Consider the following 17,611-nt stretch of genomic DNA (forward strand, 5'->3'; position numbering starts at 1 on the left):
GTCTTCTACTAGATTTTAAACACAGCCTGTCATAGACAGAGTTTTACCTAAAGCATGCTTGACTGAAATAGCATAATTGAACTATTTAGGTCAACAATCTCCTACTGCAGATTTGTTGGGAATCTGCTAACAGCCTCTCAGTGGCCCCAATTTCTGTGAACCATCCAACCTACACATCTATAGGCTGCTAAAACTGAAATGCTAGTATGTTCTTGCACCTACAGCAGGCTCCTTTGGAAGACTGGTAAAGGAGTTTGCAAAATCAGTGACAAATTTGCTCTATATTTTTGGCAGTGCTACAGGCTGGTCTCAAGTCTGATCAGTGAGGGGAACTCAGCAGGCTCAGAAGGACAATTTGGAGCCAGGGGGAGGAATGTTCTTGCTGTAGATCTGTTCCAAGTCTGTATTTGACTGCAGGTTAGTTTGCTGATTTTGCTATAGGCTTCAGGATGTATCTCCCACCTAGGTTTTGAAACAATGTCTTCCTGACTTCACCATGGCACAGTAGATAGTGTACTTGCTCCATCAGAACAGAGGGTTTGCAAACTGTTGCTTAACAAATATCCAAGTAAAATCCCTAGGTCCTGATACACACAGCTCATTTAGGCCTGAAATTATCAAAATTTCAAGCTGGAACCAGATGCCAGTTTTGCAACTGAGCTGTAACTGTGTCATCAGTCACTGCCTTTGCGGTTTTGTAAAAAGTCCATCGTATCCAAAGGTAATTGGGGACTAAAGCATCTCTCATATGAGGAAAGGCTGAGGGAGCTGGAACTGTTTAGCCCAGAGAAGAATGAGGGGACCTCATCACTGTAGGTATCTGAAGATGGAATTAGGCTCCTTTTTGTAATGTCAAGCAGTAGGACAGGAGGCAACAGGCAGAAACTGATGCACAGGAATTTCCATCTGAACAAGAGGAAGAACATTACTGTATGGTGACTGCACACTGGAACAGACTGCCCAGAGAAGTTGTGGAGTTTCTCTCACGGGAGATATCCAAAAGCTGCCTGGACACAATCCTGAGTGATGTGTTGTTGTAGGGGACCCTGCTTAAATAGGAAGGTTGGATGACTTCCAGTGGTCCCTTCCAACCTTATCTCTCTGACCTTAATTAATCATCTCCTTCTCCATCTGTCTGTCCGTCCATCCTGGCTGCTGCTGTGGCATCAGGAGCTGCCGCAAGCCCCACCTCATGGAGGGAGCTGTGGGAGGCTTCTCCTTATGCTCATTCCCTGTAGGGGTAACGGGATGCAGAACATGCATCTGGACATGCGGAACACGTGTGTGGGTGTGCACGCACACGCATTTTTTCAATGTTCTGGTATTACTCTCTTCATAATTAAGCAGGTTTTTTCTATGAAGACTTTGCACTTAATACATAGTTCTACATGAGGACCCATGCAAAGGGCCAATCTGTTTCTCAGGAAGTCCATCAAACTCTAGTCTAGCAAACACTCTAATCCCAGGAGCGAAACCTTAAATTCGTGAGGAGGTCACATCACTTAAGACAGGAAATAGTGTTTGACATCAGCCAGGGGCTCAGGAGGAAAAGCAGGATGACATGAAAAACAGGAGGAGTAGGACTGCACGGGTGGAGCGAGCTGACGGAGATGTCGGAGCCCATGCAGGCTATGACAGAACTGCGAGAAAGAAAATACTTGAGCCCTGTGATGACCTTCAATGCTGAGTTCCGTGTTTACTCCTTGCCTACACACGGAAACCTCCTCCCTGCACGGTGAGAACCGGCCAACTCGTGCGGGCCACTCTGGCAACAGACATCCCGAAATCGGTACGGCTGCGATGCTGACCTGTTCTCGCAGAAGCCTATCGAAACATACCTAAATGCCTGTGCCGCGGGGGGGCGTGACGGGACACGGGGGACACGAGGGGGACACGGGGGACACGAAGGGTCGCGCGGTGCCCGCGGGAGGCCTCGCGCCACCCCGCCCCACGCCTCCCCGCGGCTCGCGCCGCCCCCGCCCCGGCCGCTCCCCGGCGGCCGCCCATTGGCTGCGGGCCTCACGCGAGCGGCGCGAGGGAGGGTGTGCGGGGAGAGCGGCCGTGCCCGCGAGTAACCCCGGCGCGCGCAGCGCCCCGCGCGACCTCTTGCCCGGCCCCGGCGGTGACGCGGCGGCCGCGCGCGCCCCGCGCCCCTGCCCCGCGCTCCGCTCCGCGCGCGCGCTGCAAAGATGGCGGCGCTGAGCAAGTCCATCCCCCACAGCTGCTACGAGATCGGGCACACCTGGCACCCGCGGTGCTCCTCGGCCGTGCTGCACGTCACACAGAGCGCCCTGGCCGAGTCCCTCCGCATCTACGGCACCCTCTACCTGGTGGGTCCGGGCCTGTATGGGGGGCGGCCCGGCCTAGGGCGGGGACTGGCCTGGGGGGACAAGGGCAGGAGGGGTGGCAGAGGAGGGGGAGTCTGGCCTTGGTTTTGGGTGGAAGGTCGTCAGGGGTACCGGGGCAGGGGGGAGCCTGGCCTGGGGTGGAAGCGGGAGATATAGGGGACATGGTGAGAGCCTGGCCTGAGGCGAGCGGGAAGGGCAGTGGAGGTATTTGGGAAGGGCACAAGCAGTGCCCGGGCGAGGGGAGTCTGGCCTCAGGTGGGTGGGGAGAGCTTGTGTTAGGAGGCAACGGGCAGAGCAGAAGTCAAGGGGCAGCCTGACCTTGGGGTGAGGGGGGAGAAGAGCAAAAAGGGTGCACTGGGGGCAGGAGGAGGTCTGGTGCTGGGGAGCAGAGGGATGGCAGTGGGGGCAGCTTGTTTTGAGGGCTGGAGGGTTGTCTGGGGTGGAGAACCTGAAGTTTGACAGGGGAAGAGCATGACAGGGAGTGTGTTGAATCTGGGCCTACCAGGGCAGAATAAGGGCATAGGGGGTGGTGGGGTCTGGAGGCATAACATGCTGTGAGAATGGTGAAGCTGGTGGGGTGGGAGGGCATAGGCACAGCCTGAACATCATATTTTTGCCCTCTGTTTCATATGATACTTAGATAAAAAGACTTAATGTTTGCCTGGGAGGCTGGCATTGTATCTTTGGCAGTAGCAAGTGTAATGCACGTGTGTCTTGCTGTTGGAGACACTTTGGTAATCAGTGCCTTAGGATCAAGGAGATTCCATTGCATAATGAAGCAAGACTGAAAAAATACATCAAGGCTGAAGGAGTCTAGGTACTCAGAGAGTGTCCTACAGGTGAGGTATCTCAGCTTGAGCGTGCAGTTAGACTTGGTTATATCACTTCAGTTGCAGCTGGCACACTTCCAGCAAATTAGGGTGTAGGTAGAGGAGCTGAAATCTGTTTGCATCCATCTGTGTAAACATACTCTGAAAGCCAATCTAAGCTGGAATCGCTGCAGGTGAGCACTTCAGTCTGTCCTCACCTCTGTGCTTCTCCTGTAGTGGCACTTGGGGGATTGAGTGGTGAGCTAGCTACTGAGCTGCCCCCAAACTATCACTGACAGAAAGAAAACACAAGTCATTGAATTTGCACTTTCAACTCTGTACCAGGGCTGGTGCAACAAAATTATCAAGCTATGTAATAAAGAGAAGGGAAGGAGTGGGGCTGCAGCAGTCCTGACATAATTCAGTTAAGCTCCCATTGAAGTGCTCTTTGAGTAAAAATTGTGACAATGTCCATTAGTACGATAAAAAAAGAGAGTAATTGGTAGCAGTGTGAACCTAAGTTGTCGTCGTGTCTGACAGTGAACATTTTCACTCTGAACTGACACAAACACAAGTGGCAGCTGTTTGTGTGAGCATACAATGAGCTGGATCAGGAAACTAATATAAAGAACACTCCATCTCCTCCTCTCCCTTTCTCCAGTATTATTTTCTGATCCACTTTGCTCTATGGGAGCATAAATACTTGTACCAGCAGAGAATGGGTCTGAAATAAGCCACAAGAGGTGTAGTGGTGATCTCTCAGGCTAAAGATAAAGCAGCTTAAACAATTCCATAATTAAATCAAAGTTCCCCAGCAGCCAAACCTGGTCAAGAGATTCTGCTCATAACTCTGTTGCAGTTGACTCAGTTATGCAGTCATGGGTTAGGGGGAAAGCTCCCACTTTTTATTTCTCTGAAAAGAAAAACAAACCTAAAAATCCAGAATGTTTTCCTCATATGTTTTGCACTGTGACCCCATAAACAGTTATACCTTGTCACAAACCCAGAATGGGGTGAGAACCTTCTCAGCCAATGTCCTGCTGTACTGTAAAACCTCTGCATCAGTTTTTACACTGCTGCCAGTTTTTAATTTCTCCTAGGTTCTTGTTGACAGTGTTTAACTTGATTAAAAGCTGAGTTGCTCTGAAATCTTGCTGCTGTCTAATGAGAGAGGAAGCGCTTGCCAGCCTTTGCTCCCGGAGACATAACTGTACTTCTTCCTTTGTGTATCCTGGACCTCATCTCTCCATGTTCGATTCATTCGCTGACCCGGAAGAGGCTACTACCCTGCTTTTAGCTGGGGTGATTTTCAGCCAGATTAATGAATTGAACTGATTTATTAAGCAGAATTTGAGGAGCACCAGAGCCAGTGTAAGTTAAAGAGCGAAAGTAAGTTAAAGTGCAGTGGGGACTGCAGAGGAGGAAGCAGAGGCTTTGCACATTAAGTAGCTTGGCAGGGAAAGGACAGTCCTGAATTAAGAGAATCATCACAAAATTCATTCTTTGCTGGACTTACAGCTGTGCTTGAAAACCTTTTATTTGTAAATGAAATATCACACTTAGACAACACAAACAATCAGACCTTTTCTGAGGTTCACGTAAGGGGATGGACTTAAGTTATTTTATCTTAAGAGTTATATCAGTGCATGTTCAGAATGTAGTGCTTAGTCCCAGTCCTTTGTAGAGCTCAGCAACAAAAAGATGCACTTCATTTTTCTACGTCAAGCCTGTAAAATGGCTTCTGATTGGTCCTCCTGTTGCCACAGGCTACTAAGTAAGGAAGGGAGATGAAAGAGTTTCCTTTCACAAAAGCCTGTGTAGAAATGAATGAGAACAAATAGATGAGAATAAATTGTCAGAGGTTGTTCTGTGAGAGAACATGGTTAGGGACAGTTACAATCCAGAGTCCAAACTCAAACCAGATATGCTCAAAGTCTCTTAAGTGTTTTGTTGCTCTTCAGTGGGGACTGATGGAGCCAAATTAAGTAGTGCTAGTATTTGATACGTGAAATACTAGCTATCACTGAGTGGTTTTATAGAATCTTTGCTTATAAGTAGTTCTGTACTGTTTGTTGGGTTTTTTCCCCTCTTTTTAGTAACTGTGCTTGAGTATTTTTTTTTTTTAAGTTGGGAAAAGTATAGCCTTGAGTCCTATTTTCACTGTCTTTATTTTTACTCCAGTATGAATTGATTGCTTTAGCAAAAACAGGTTTACATCTAAATTGAATTACGAATCCCCTTACGAAGTGGCTGACAAGAAGGCCTATTTTGTAATTAAGACTGCTTGTGTTTCACAACCCAAGTGTCCCAATATGCAAGCCTTCTGAGACCCACTTAAGAGCAACAGTTAAAGTGGCTTAACATTTATACCTCCAAAAGAAACCCCAAATTTCCATAAACCTTGTAATTACACTTTTTAAAAACTATCTGCCTTGATATCTTCAAACTTCAGTGAAGAAGTTCTTTGTCAGAGTTTGCTGTATTTCGTTCCATTTATGCTGCTTTTTTAGATTAGTGAAAGCTGCACAAAATGAGAAGCTGTCACCTTGTTTTTTTTAAAATTGAAGAATTCAGATTTCTAGGAATTCACAGAGATGAGGAGAAGAGAATGATTGGACAGGGAAATTGTGTGAATTTTGGGAAAGGCTGGAAATACTGGCTTTCAGTTGTCTCTGCTTCTGTTTCCCGAGATTTCTGTTGATTTCATATGGGAAATCTGCCATTTATCACACGCATTAAAGTAAAGTCCACCGTTTCCTGGGTGTTTTTGTGTTTTAGACACTTCTTTGATGATAGTTTTGCAGTAGATAGGTGTGCTTACTTGTTTTTATGAAGTCTTTTTAGGGTATCAGAGATAATCTGATCAGGTGGTAACATTTTCTCCTAATTAAATAAGGTAAAAATCAATTGTTTACTACTTTGCTGTTGAGGTCATTCTTCTAACTTTTTGCCTGCAGGATGGCAAGAGTAATTTGTGCCATTCACCTTTTCTTTCACTTACTCTGATTATGTATTCTCCTCACCTAATTTAAGACAGTGCCTCCCTACCTCTCCAACTTAACTTCTGTTCTTCCCCTTTTCCTTTCAAACACAGGTCTTCCTCTCCAGCACCAGCCCCTTCCCATCCTACACCTACTGCCTTTCCTTCACCTTGGCTGCTAAAGGGCACAGCCAGGGGCAGGCTTGAGCACTGACCATTTTGTGGTTCAAGCTGACTCTTGGCTTGCTCCTGGCTCTGACTCCAGAGGTGTCTCTCCCAGACAGATCTGCTGGCATAGAGAGGAGCAGCAGGCCCAGCTCTGTGTGGGTGCCAGTGGGTCTGTTTCATATGTCCTCGGGACTGAGGGTGGTTCAGCCAACTCCTTAGGAGAACAGATGTGACCAGAGTCTGCTGCTCCAGTACAGTTTTTAATGATCCTTGGGGCTTGCTCTGTTTTAGTATTTCTTCATACTTGCACCATATCTGCTTCTTGCTGTGCTTAAAAGTAAACCTTCAGGTTCTTAGATGCCAATTTTTTTTTTCTCTTTCTGTGTCAAAAGGTTTTTTTCCCTCTTAGGATTGCAGCGCTTTTGTCTTCCTAGGCCCTGTTTTACCCCTCAGTATCTGTATTCCTTATCTTAATCTGCATTATTTATTTTGTAAACTCCTTAGGAATAGGACAGCGTTGTATATCACACTGTCAGAGACCCAAGTGCTGTCAGCAATGGACAATATCCTGTACAGTATCAGAGGGAAGGACATTGGTATGAGTACAGCATGGGCCGGGGTGCTGCAGTGCAAGGTGCACGTGGCAGCTGGCGAGTCCCTTCACAGGCAGATCACTAACTGACTGCAGGTAATAACAAGAACGACTCTAATTATTGCACTAATGAATTATTTTCAAAACTGTTGTATGGAAGACAGAATCACCAGCCAGAGGTTGAAGTGAGGCAGAGTGAAGTGTGAGTCTCATATCACTTTCCTGGCCATGTGCACATTGCTGTAGGATTGGGCCAGAGATTGCCCCCAAGGATGGACAGTGCACGCTGGCCATGCTGCTGCTGCTTCAGGCATGCTTCGTGTGCAATTTCTCTTATGGAGAGCTGTCTGAACTGGTCCTGAGCAAAGCTGGGAGTCAGCTCACACTAAAATGGATCCTGTCTTATCTGCCAGTGTAGACACAGTTGTCACGTGTCATCTTTTTGAGGTGTGTGAGAAGGCTGCACTGGCCACATTGTGTTCTAAAATAGTCCAGAATTGCCAGGTATATTAAAATGTGCTTTTTGTTTGTTTGTGCTGCAAACCAGTGTGTATTTGGAAGTAGGGTGGGGAGACTAAGAAGGATGTTATTGTTACTCTGGAATATGCTTCTGTGTGCCCGCTTGGATCTCTGGGTTGGGCCATTAAGAATCTCTGTTCTGTCAGAACAGCAGCTACCTATAGTTGCTGTGCATTGTCCTGTATCTCTCTGCTGTTTTATGAATGACATGTAGGTTAGTGTCTTCCTGCCTTTAGATTTTTCTGGAAGATGGGTTAAATATGACTGAAATTAGCCTAAATGTTACTGAAGTAAAAACCTGAGACTTCTTCATTTCAGGCTGTGGTGATTCTGCTCTGTTCAGGTGGCTTTCGGGCCACACTATAAAATTCTTTCATAAATTGAAAATAAGCCTTTTGCCGAGGTACTGAGAATTTAAAAGGAATCATACAAAGAATTTAGGTGGACCGAAGAATTTATGCTCAAAGATGCAAGGAACCTGCATCATGGAATGGTGGAAACCAGGGAAAGCCTCAACCTTGACTGAGCTTTTACGGAGTAAAGATCTTGGTTAAAACACTACAAATACTGGGAACCAGCAGAAGTTGTTAAAGGGTCTATTTATGGAGGAGATGTAAATCTATTCTCTTAAGTTGTTACAGCTGTGTAGTAGAGTGCAAGATTTTCAGGCTAGGAGGAAAATGTTTGGAAATTATGCTGAGTTAGACACTTAAAGGGAAATGAAAAGTAGTCCCCTACTCATTTAAGTAGAAGGGAAATAAGTGGTAAAGATAAGTTGTCATGGAATGAGAGTGATGCCAGGATTGAACATAGTTTAGGTGTCATTCGAAGAGCACATGAGTACTGCTTGTTTCCTTTTTAGATCCATTGGATGATATGGAAAATTTTAAAAAAAGCTGAATTGAAACAACTCAACTTGCTGACAGTGATCCTCATATAACAGCTCACAAGAGACAGGGGAACTCACAGAACAGGAGGCACACACTCTTCCTCAGAGTTTTGCAGGAACTGCGTTACGAAACTATATAATCTGGAAGCCAAGTTTTGTAATCGGTGAAATTGGGAGGGATGAGCTAACTGAGGAAAAACAAATCTGAGTGTTTCAGGGGAGGCATGAGAAACAAATCAGTGATTTGAACAAGTGTCTTTCAAAACCCAAGCATAACCTGAGGGCACTTTGAGGTTAGGTTACTCCAAAGCACTTAAAAATAATTTTTATAAAGCAAAGGACTAATGTTCTTGTAAAATTCATACAAAATTGCAAATGGTTAGAAAAAAATGTAAATATTTGAATACAATAATGAAAAAAATCGGACATAAATTTGTAGCTTAGCCTGCCACTTGAGCAATCTGAGATACTTTCTGAACTGGTTTAAATACTGGGGATTGCTTTGCTTTTAGCATGCACACGTGGCTTAATTTATAAATTTTTTCTTGGGTTTTTAATGACTTGCAGTGTATGGATTGTATAAACCATGTACACAGCATTATTGATTATCTCTAAATTTGCATTTTAGAGGTGCCTAAACATGACAGCTAGTCATGCTTATAAATGTTACTGAATTCTGCCTTCATGGAGATTTGGCAAACTGAATATTTCTGTAGTTTTTTTCCTTTCTTTTCTTCCTTTCTTTTTTTTCCTTTTCAATAGAAGTTTGTTATGATGTGCTTGATTTTACTTGTGCATAGGGAGGGAATGATAGAGAAACAATAGTGCTTTTTTCAAATTTTCACCAATCAGTGGTGTATGTGTTGTCTAATTTCATTAAAATTTGATGGAGGGGTAGTGTTCTTGAAGAAATACACCTTGTACAAACATAAAAAATGATGGTTTGATGGAGGAGGGAGAGAAGAATGATGTTGTACATTACGGCATAGTTGACACAAGGTCTGTGGGTTTTTTATCTTTCTGTAACCTGTCAGACTGTGTACATTGGTCAGCCAATTAGCGCATTCATTAAGTCAAACCATCCTCTGTGTGTGATGCCTCTTGTGGAATCTGTAGTTCCAAGGATATAGGTGAAGGCTGAGGGTACTGGAGGTCAAGCTGAGGTTATTGTGGTTGGATGATAAATACTTGTAGGCGTTACATGACACATCGTTAAAATAACCGGGCCTGACTGGTGCTGCAGACTGTGGCAAAGGTTGGGTTTGAGTCTCCTGTTCCTTTTCTGCTGGAACACTGATAGCCTGCTTCAAAATCTTGCTCTAGGCCATGTGGCTGTGTTTTAAGGATGGTGTTGGAATTGCATATATTCTTTCTGTGATTAGGACAGAATAAATACTTTCTGATTTCTTAGTTCTGTGGAGCTTGGCATCTGTATACAAAGACTAAATTAAAAAAAAGAGAAGCACTTAGTAATGCTGTTCTGCAAACTTATGGTATCCTGAAACTGGGTTTCATAGTTACGTTTTTTATGTTGGAAAGTCAAAATGCAGTTGTGTGATTTCTGTTGTTAATGCTAGAAATTTTTTTTTCTATTTCTTTATCATTATTGAGCAGTTTTTTTTTTTTTTTTTTATCCTTCAAACATAAAATATAGTAAATCTTAGAGTTCAGATCATTAACAATGTTTATTCTTGGAGTGACTAGTGTATTACTTCAGGAGGATTTGCATTTGATTTGAGGGGTGCTCTCGTTCCAACTCTCCTCTGTATTATAATGCACATAAAATGTCTAAACCCCACATTGCTTTCTTCTACCCTCATTGCTATTCACATGAGAACAGTCTTAGAGATGTAGAAGCCTGTCTCTTGTGGTCTTTCTACCTGTGCTAAGTATAACTTCCTAGCAATCTTTTAAATGAGTTAAATAGGGTTTTTCATGTGTACGAACACTTCCTGTCTATTTCAAAGTGGTAAAGGCCAAAATGTTATAGTGAGAGTTTCTGGGGTAAGTGTATAAAAGATAGGTTAGGGGACTGTTTTGGTGCTTGGGCATTCGAAGATTTTGGAGGGCACGTTTGTTTTTGGTGACGTCTTTTGCTGTGGTAGCTGTGATGTGTTAATCCTGCTGTTCTTTCCCTGTGTTTCTAAGGAATGAGGGTGTGGGGTTGCCTCCAAAAGCCTTCTGACGCTGCCAGGCCTGCATAAAGCGTAGTCAAATTTTGGGTTTCAAGTGGTGTGCAGAAGCAAGGAAAGGAGTTGCTTTTCTTAAAAATAAGTCAAGAGTTTTTCTGTTTTCAGCTTTCCCACAAGTGGTAATGGGACACCAGGCAGTGCTGGATCAGTCTTCAGGTGTGGAAAGAAAATTTTCTTTCCTGCATGCTTCACTTCTCTTATTCAAGAGACTTTGCATGACCACATTCTTAGTACCAAAGTAATCATGTTTGGGGCCAGAAATATTTTCTCTGGAAGTCAGGCTGGCAGGTATTTAATCTCCTGCTCCATCCTCCTGCTTGTGGGGCATAGATGTCACACAAGGTGTAGTTTATCAAATAAATTTCTCACTTTTATATGTTATTAAAGAGTAATGTATTTGTCTTGTCTGACTGCAGCTGCAAAATTTTGGTTGTCTGAGAACTGCAGTGTTGTGATCTACCTGCACTTTATCCAGATGCACCTACTTTTACTCTCATAATATCCAGTGATACACAGATTATATAGTTTAACAGTGCAACTTGAAATTTTTCTGACTATTTCTTAACATTTTAACATAACTGATCTTTTTAGGAGTTCAATATGTTTCTTTCAGCTTTCTTACTGAAACTTTCTCTCTGTTACCTCTTTTTTATCTGCTCTTTATGTTTTTAATGATGACACATCTAGGATTCTTTCAGATTAATCCTTTGTGCCCCTGTTGATCGTTTTCTTTCCTCTAACTGCGATTCATTTGTTTCTTCTTCTGCAGTGTTATCTGCATTTTCTGCAGACTACTGGACTCAAGGGAAGCCAAGAGCTAGAACTCGAGGATGCAAATAAAGGAAAATTAGAAAGTTCTAAAAATTGTGGACATTCTTAGACCATTTGCTTGTGGCAGTGCATGATTTGTTTTAAATTCCCTTTTACTCCTAGTTGTTGAGTGTTGGGCATCTAGAAAAGTGTTCCCTATGGGAGATTGGGAAAGACAGGATTTATTAGCTGTCTGTATTAGAAGATGAGAAGGTAAAAAAGCAAAGCTGGACTCCCTATCCTGTTTCCAGAGCTCTGATAGCTTGAGTTCTGCTGGTTTTGAGAGAGAAAAAAATGAATTCAAATAGCAGGAAGGACTGCAAAAGCTGTTATGGGCAAACAGCTCAGCTGCTGGTATGGACTGTGGATAATAATACTCAAGTCTGTTTACTGCTTACATAGGCCAAATGAACACTGCCTCTGCAGGCTGTATTACTGCTTAAGGTTTCTCTTTGGTGCATAAAACATCATAGTGTAAGAAAACTGAAATTGTGGTGAAAGGAAAACATTCAGTTTCAGTTTTTGAAATGTGGGTTTTCTTTATTACCTTCCAGGTGTCTTGGAATTCTTGCAAATTAAGTTGCAAGGAGGATTATTCTCTACCCTGATGCAAATGCGTAATTCTTAATGGGGTGGGAATTCTTCTTGATCAATAAATAGATAAATCTTTAACATTATGTAAGTCTTTCAAACCTGGACATTCTTTACCTGCAGAGAGCAAATCTGCTTGAGAAAGTGCCATTAATTGTTTCTTTAGTGTCATTGGCAAGCATAGGAGATTTTAAGAGTGACTCTATTTTGTGGAAAGCCGGAGTAGGAAATCGCAGCAGATCTGTGTTCCTAAGCTGTTGTTAGTCAGGGCAGGTGTTGGAGCATTCTTTGCCCTGAGGTGGGTAAGGCTGCATTGCTGTGGTCTGCCTGGAGAAGTCATGAATAAAGTGAAACCTGTTTCTGAATCCAGTGGCATTCAGTGGAGTCTTCTCTCCCTGGTTCCAGACGTTCTTTTGGGCAGTCGTCTTCTTGTAAAGGGTAATAGCCAGGAGAAGCACCATGGTTTCAGAAATAAAGTAGAGAGAGACACAGCACTGGAAGTGGATTTTGCTTTTCTCTGTGCTGAAATCACGGTCTTAGAGTAATGTGAGAAGTGTGTTGCTTCTGTTCCCTGGATTATGGCGAATTGGCTGGGTTAGGAGGTGACATGAGGCAGCACAGGCAGTGGGAGATAAGGGGTGTTTTGTTTTGGTGGGTGTGCATCAAGCTCTATTGCTCTCACACATATATCTCTTTGAGTTACTGTGAGCAATTTTCTTTTGAATGGTTTGTGTGTTGTTGTTTCTGGTTCTTTGCTATTTTTCACTTGGGAGTAGGATAGTAAAGAGAAGGAGGCAAGGGAAACCAGAAATTTACATTAATCTAAAACCTGTTGAAGACATTACAGAAATAAAATTTTTACTTTGATTTGACATTAATATATAAGATACCAGTATTTTTGTGTTGCACTTCTGACACTTTGGTCTGAGGAAGCAAGGCTTCATGTTTCAGGTACAAAGGCTGTGTTCTTAAAAAAAAAACCCCATATTATTTTGCTCCAGTGTTGTGACCTTTGTCCAACATGCTAGAAATAGCTGAGGAGATAGCAACTAGTTATCCAGCATTTAGACTATGTTAAGACTTTCCTTCAACAGATAGATTATCTGGATTGCATTATTGCCTAATCCATTATGCTCTAAGCAGTCTTGACGCTTGATTAAGTCACATTTAAGTCTGTTTTCAGAAGTCTGTTCATGCATGTATTTCTTGTTAATCCTTAGTTCAAGCTTCATTTTGGAAACAAATTTTGGCAGAACTTTTCTTTAGTTAGTTTTACCAGAATACCTAGCCCCTCTATGATTCGATGGCTTGATGGTATCTACTTGTTATTTAATATGAGTGGACAGTGTTTCAGAAGAATAGCTCTCTCTTACAACCAAGACATTGAGAGGGGTTGGCAATACCAATTGGGCAAGACATGTCTTTGTTCTCGTCAGCACCAGCAGTATGAAGCTTGCTCTGTTTGGAACTTCTCTAAGGATTGACTGAAAACTCATGCCAGTTTAGAGACTGGGAGATCAGTGCAGATAAAGGTAATAATGCTATTAAAATGAAAAAACAATAGAATCTGTCTCATGGTGGACCCAAATTACACTTTCATGGAGTCATAGGAGCACAAAGGTTGGAGGGACCTTGAGGAGTCCCTGTGGTCAAAGCCAGGCCAGTTATATGAGGTTGCTTGGGGACTTTTCTCATTAAGTTTAACAGATCTCCTTTAAAAAGATTAAAGTGATGGAGAGTCCACAGTCACTCTGGGCAACCTGCTCCAGTGTTAAGCCATCCTCAAATGAAAATTTTTCTTCTTTAGGTCTAATCCAAGTTTTCCATATTTGAACTTTTGTCTGTTACCTCTGGTCTTACCCCTGGGTACCTCTCAGAGGAGCCTGATTTGCTACACCTCCACATTAGCTATTTGTGGAATTTTTGTAGAAGAAAAGGGTTTGAAGACCTCCAGTGTTTGAGTCATTGAATAGGTATTTTTTATAATACAGGGGACATACATTAAACTGACCAAAAAGAATGTTTATTTTTTAGATTGATCCAGTTTTCTGCTACAGGCAGTTTTCTAGATAATACATCATTTTGGCAAAATTTGTCAGGAATGTGTTCTCAGCAAATGGTGAATATTTTTTGGAGGACTTGCAGTAGCTTAATTGGAGTAGAAAACATTTAAAGACGCATCATTACTTCATAGACACTGTGTAAGGCCTGTATTTGGATTACTTTAGTAGTATTCTGACCATAATTATTTGATAGTCCAATTGTCTTGAAGATAAAACTCAGTGTAAATTTAACACATCTTAGAAGTTTTGATATCTGGCAGACTGTTTCTGACAATTATGGCTAAAAGTAACAAGGTAATAAAATTCTTCTTATACTTCCTATTTAGAATTGCTTGATGTATTTCCTGGTATAAACGTTGTAACGGCTGGAACAAGTTCAAAGGAAATCTTTGTGGTATTTTTCATAAACCCAGCAAACTTAAGAGGTTTTGTTTTACTACTTAAGTGGGCATGTCTCATTTTCCTTTTTTATTTTTCTTTACAGTGTGCAAAAAAGAGCCTAACTGAATTAAAGTTTGTCCTCCCTTTTTTTTCTTCCCTGCTCCCTCAGATCGCAGCTATTCTCAGGAAACGAAAACTTGACTATTATTTGTACAAACTGCTACCTGAGATCTTGCAGTCAACTTCCTTTCTGACAGCAAATGGGACCTTGTATATTGCTTGCTTTTGCATTCTAAGGTTGGTATACTGTCCTAAAAATGAAACATAACAGTAAAGCTATTTTTGTGTAACTTTATTTAAATAATAATTTGTCTCTTTTTGTAATAGGCTTGTTTGTAATGTTTTGGAGTAAAAAAAGCTACAGCTGTGCCATCATCTTGATTTCTGCTCTTACTACTCAAATATGAAACTTTGCTTTTTAAAAAAAATATTTTCTTCTCATTTTTGTAATCTTTTAAATCAGTAAACAAGTCAATGTATCGACTTTGCTTCTTTTTCTCTGTTTTACTGATTCAGAATACATTGTTCCAGGAAATTCAAATATATTCTAAAGGGGACCTAAGAAAGCCCAACCTTTCCTTCCTAGAAATAATTGATGTAATTTGATATTGATTTCTATTTTCCTGATGCAGGGGCTGTGATAACTTTTAATTATCCTAAACTTTATGCAGCCATGCAAGTTTGTACTTGCCTTATTTTGGTCATAAACGAAGGAAATCCCAGCACAACTTCTGGGCTTCTGTAAGATATAGACTTACTCTGAAAAATTAATATAAAAGGCACTTCTGTGTTCTGAGCTGTTTCCAGTGTATATTTCAAGTAACTTCAGGATAGTTAAAAATGAGGCTTTCCTGTTTATGAACATGATAATGTCCTATATCTAAAGGCTCTTACATTTATTGTAAGAGATGTTACACATAGGCATGTAAAGCCTACAGTAGCTATGAATTTTTGAAAGTTAACTGGCAGCACACTCAACAGCCCCACTAAAAGATAATCAAACCCATTATGCCCTAATTCTGAATCTGTTTAGAGGCCTCTAAACTTTGCTTCAAAGATGAAGGAGAAGACGTAAGAAGAGGAGGAGCTGGCTGAGGAGCCATGGAATGCTTTTTAAGTAAATAATTTGCAAAGTTCAAAGTGAATATGAAAATAATGAGCTCTAAAGAATATGATGTTTTCTAGCAATCTAGGTTGTATTAATACTGATTTACGTTTACTCTTTTACTGCTTTTCCTTATGCTGCCATGTATTTGCCTGTAAGTCTGCAGTGCCTTACTTCAGTGCTGTAATTAAAAGTTACTCTCTAATTAAGCTAGTATGGTTTTAAGTTACATGGTATTCAGCTATTCCCCTTAGAGAGGATATTAGCCATCTAGCAGGTCTATGACTGTGTCTGTGCTAGTAGGTAAGAGATGAGTGTCTTCCAAATGGAGCCAGCTGGTATGGCATCACTTTCACCTGTATGGAATATAGGTGTCTAAAGCTGTTCTGACCTCCAGAACAACATGGCCAGGTGCAGACTGGGTAATGGAAATGCTACCAAGTCCAAGTGCCCTCCAAGTTCCCTTGAAGCATTGTTTGGGTTGACCTAGGCCAGAGCCATGCAAAGGACAATTCTAACAATTCAACGTGACAAGGGATGGCTGCAAATGTTTACCCTGCCATTCTTACAGCTGTGGAGCGCAGTAACCCACCAACATCTCCAGAGCTGTACATGCTCTTTCTGTTGCAAAGAGATTCCCGCGAAGAGTTGTCAGCCGCAGCAGAATCCTTGCTGGCAGGATCTCTGCACAGCGCCCACCACCTACAATTGCAGGACGTGCAACCAAAAAGTTGTTGGCTAGGGAGCTGATTGAAACTGGTGAACTGGAATCACTATTAGAAGCAAAAGACCAAAGTGTTTAGGCAGCCATAGGAATTGTGCCTGTTTTGAAGTACATGAATGTCCAGTTATAATGAGTATTTTGCAGCTTTTCTGACCATAATAAAATTCAGAGCCTCAGCAAGTAAGTGACTAGGATATGTAAGAGCTATAAAATGATATTGCAAAAACCTGATTATCAGAAAATTCATACTTTCCAAATTTATTGGTATGTTTTGAAGAATAAATTTGTACCTGGTGATGATTCACCTGGTGCATTTTACATGAATTTCCTGGTGACTTTGACAAGATTTTTTGCTAGGATTGTTCAAGAAGAAGGGTTCTCTGTTTTCCAGGAATTAGTAAATGATTAGCAAATAGTTAATATACATGAAGCAAAGCAAGGGATAAATAATTGATTTTTGTAATAGGAAGAGGTTGCCAGTGAAGTTCCTGTTATGTCCTTTGTTTTAGATATACCTAAAGAATCTGGAAAAGGGGATGAAGACCAATATGAGAAATTGTATGAGATTATTTAGGTTACAGAAATCTGAAACTGACTCTCATCCATTTCAGAAATATGTGTTGATTAAAGTCACTTGTGAAATTTGATATAGAAAAGTACAAGGTAATGCTGTGGGAGGAGGAAAAGCAGCTCTGTCCTCACTCAAGGATCAGCTTTTAACTAGCTGCTATTAATCAGGTGTTTGAGGGTCATCATGTGTGGCTAATTTGAAGAAGTCACTTCAGTACTCAAGGAGTGAGTAAGTGTTATTTGGAAAGAAAATGAGAACATGCCAGGAAGCTGAATGAATACATGACACCTTTACAAATTGAGTAGTGTATGCCTTTTTCTTTTTAAGAGTTTATCCTAAGATCATAATGTTGATCAGTCATTCACTTGGAATTACTTAACATTGTCATGCAGCTTAAGCCACATAAGCCTGCTTTTCTTTTTTTTTTAACCAATTTATGGTGTTTTAAAAAATATTTATAAATTTGTAATGTTATGTTTGAAGTTGTATTATTCCTTGATTTTATTGCTGTGTGATACAGTGTATTTCCTTCAGTAGCCCCTGAGAACAAAAGTAATTGTAAGTGATTTTGCAGGCCAGAATGCAATTTGGTATTGTACATTTTAATCCATCAAAGAAATGTCAGTACCTCTCTTTCTGCATAACTGCCCTGAATATTTCTGGACTTGATTTGCAATTATGGAAAGAGATCGTCTGAGACTGTGGAGACCTAGATGCTCTAGATCTGGTCCTACATAGTGATGAGAGCTTGGCTTTGACAGATTTCTGTAATACAATACATGCTGCAGTTTTTGTATCTTTTTTTTGGT

General features: G+C 41.6%; 1 protein-coding gene across 2 annotated transcripts in view; it reads left to right on the forward strand.

Annotated features, from left to right (window-relative positions):
* The first annotated feature begins 2,163 nt into the window (after positions 1 to 2,163).
* TMEM135 (transmembrane protein 135) overlaps positions 2,164 to 17,611 on the forward strand; it is a 160,287-nt gene continuing 144,839 nt past the window's right edge. For both annotated transcript variants that reach the window (XM_050332326.1, XM_050332327.1), the window contains exons 1-2: positions 2,164 to 2,330; positions 14,512 to 14,639. In XM_050332326.1, the coding sequence (XP_050188283.1) occupies positions 2,190 to 2,330; positions 14,512 to 14,639 (269 nt within the window). In that variant the 5' untranslated portion in view covers positions 2,164 to 2,189. The remainder of the gene's footprint in view (positions 2,331 to 14,511; positions 14,640 to 17,611) is intronic.

The sequence above is a fragment of the Myiozetetes cayanensis genome, unplaced genomic scaffold, assembly GCF_022539395.1.
Source record: "Myiozetetes cayanensis isolate MyiCay16 unplaced genomic scaffold, myiCay2020 scf5-8, whole genome shotgun sequence".
NCBI lineage: Eukaryota > Metazoa > Chordata > Aves > Passeriformes > Tyrannidae > Myiozetetes > Myiozetetes cayanensis.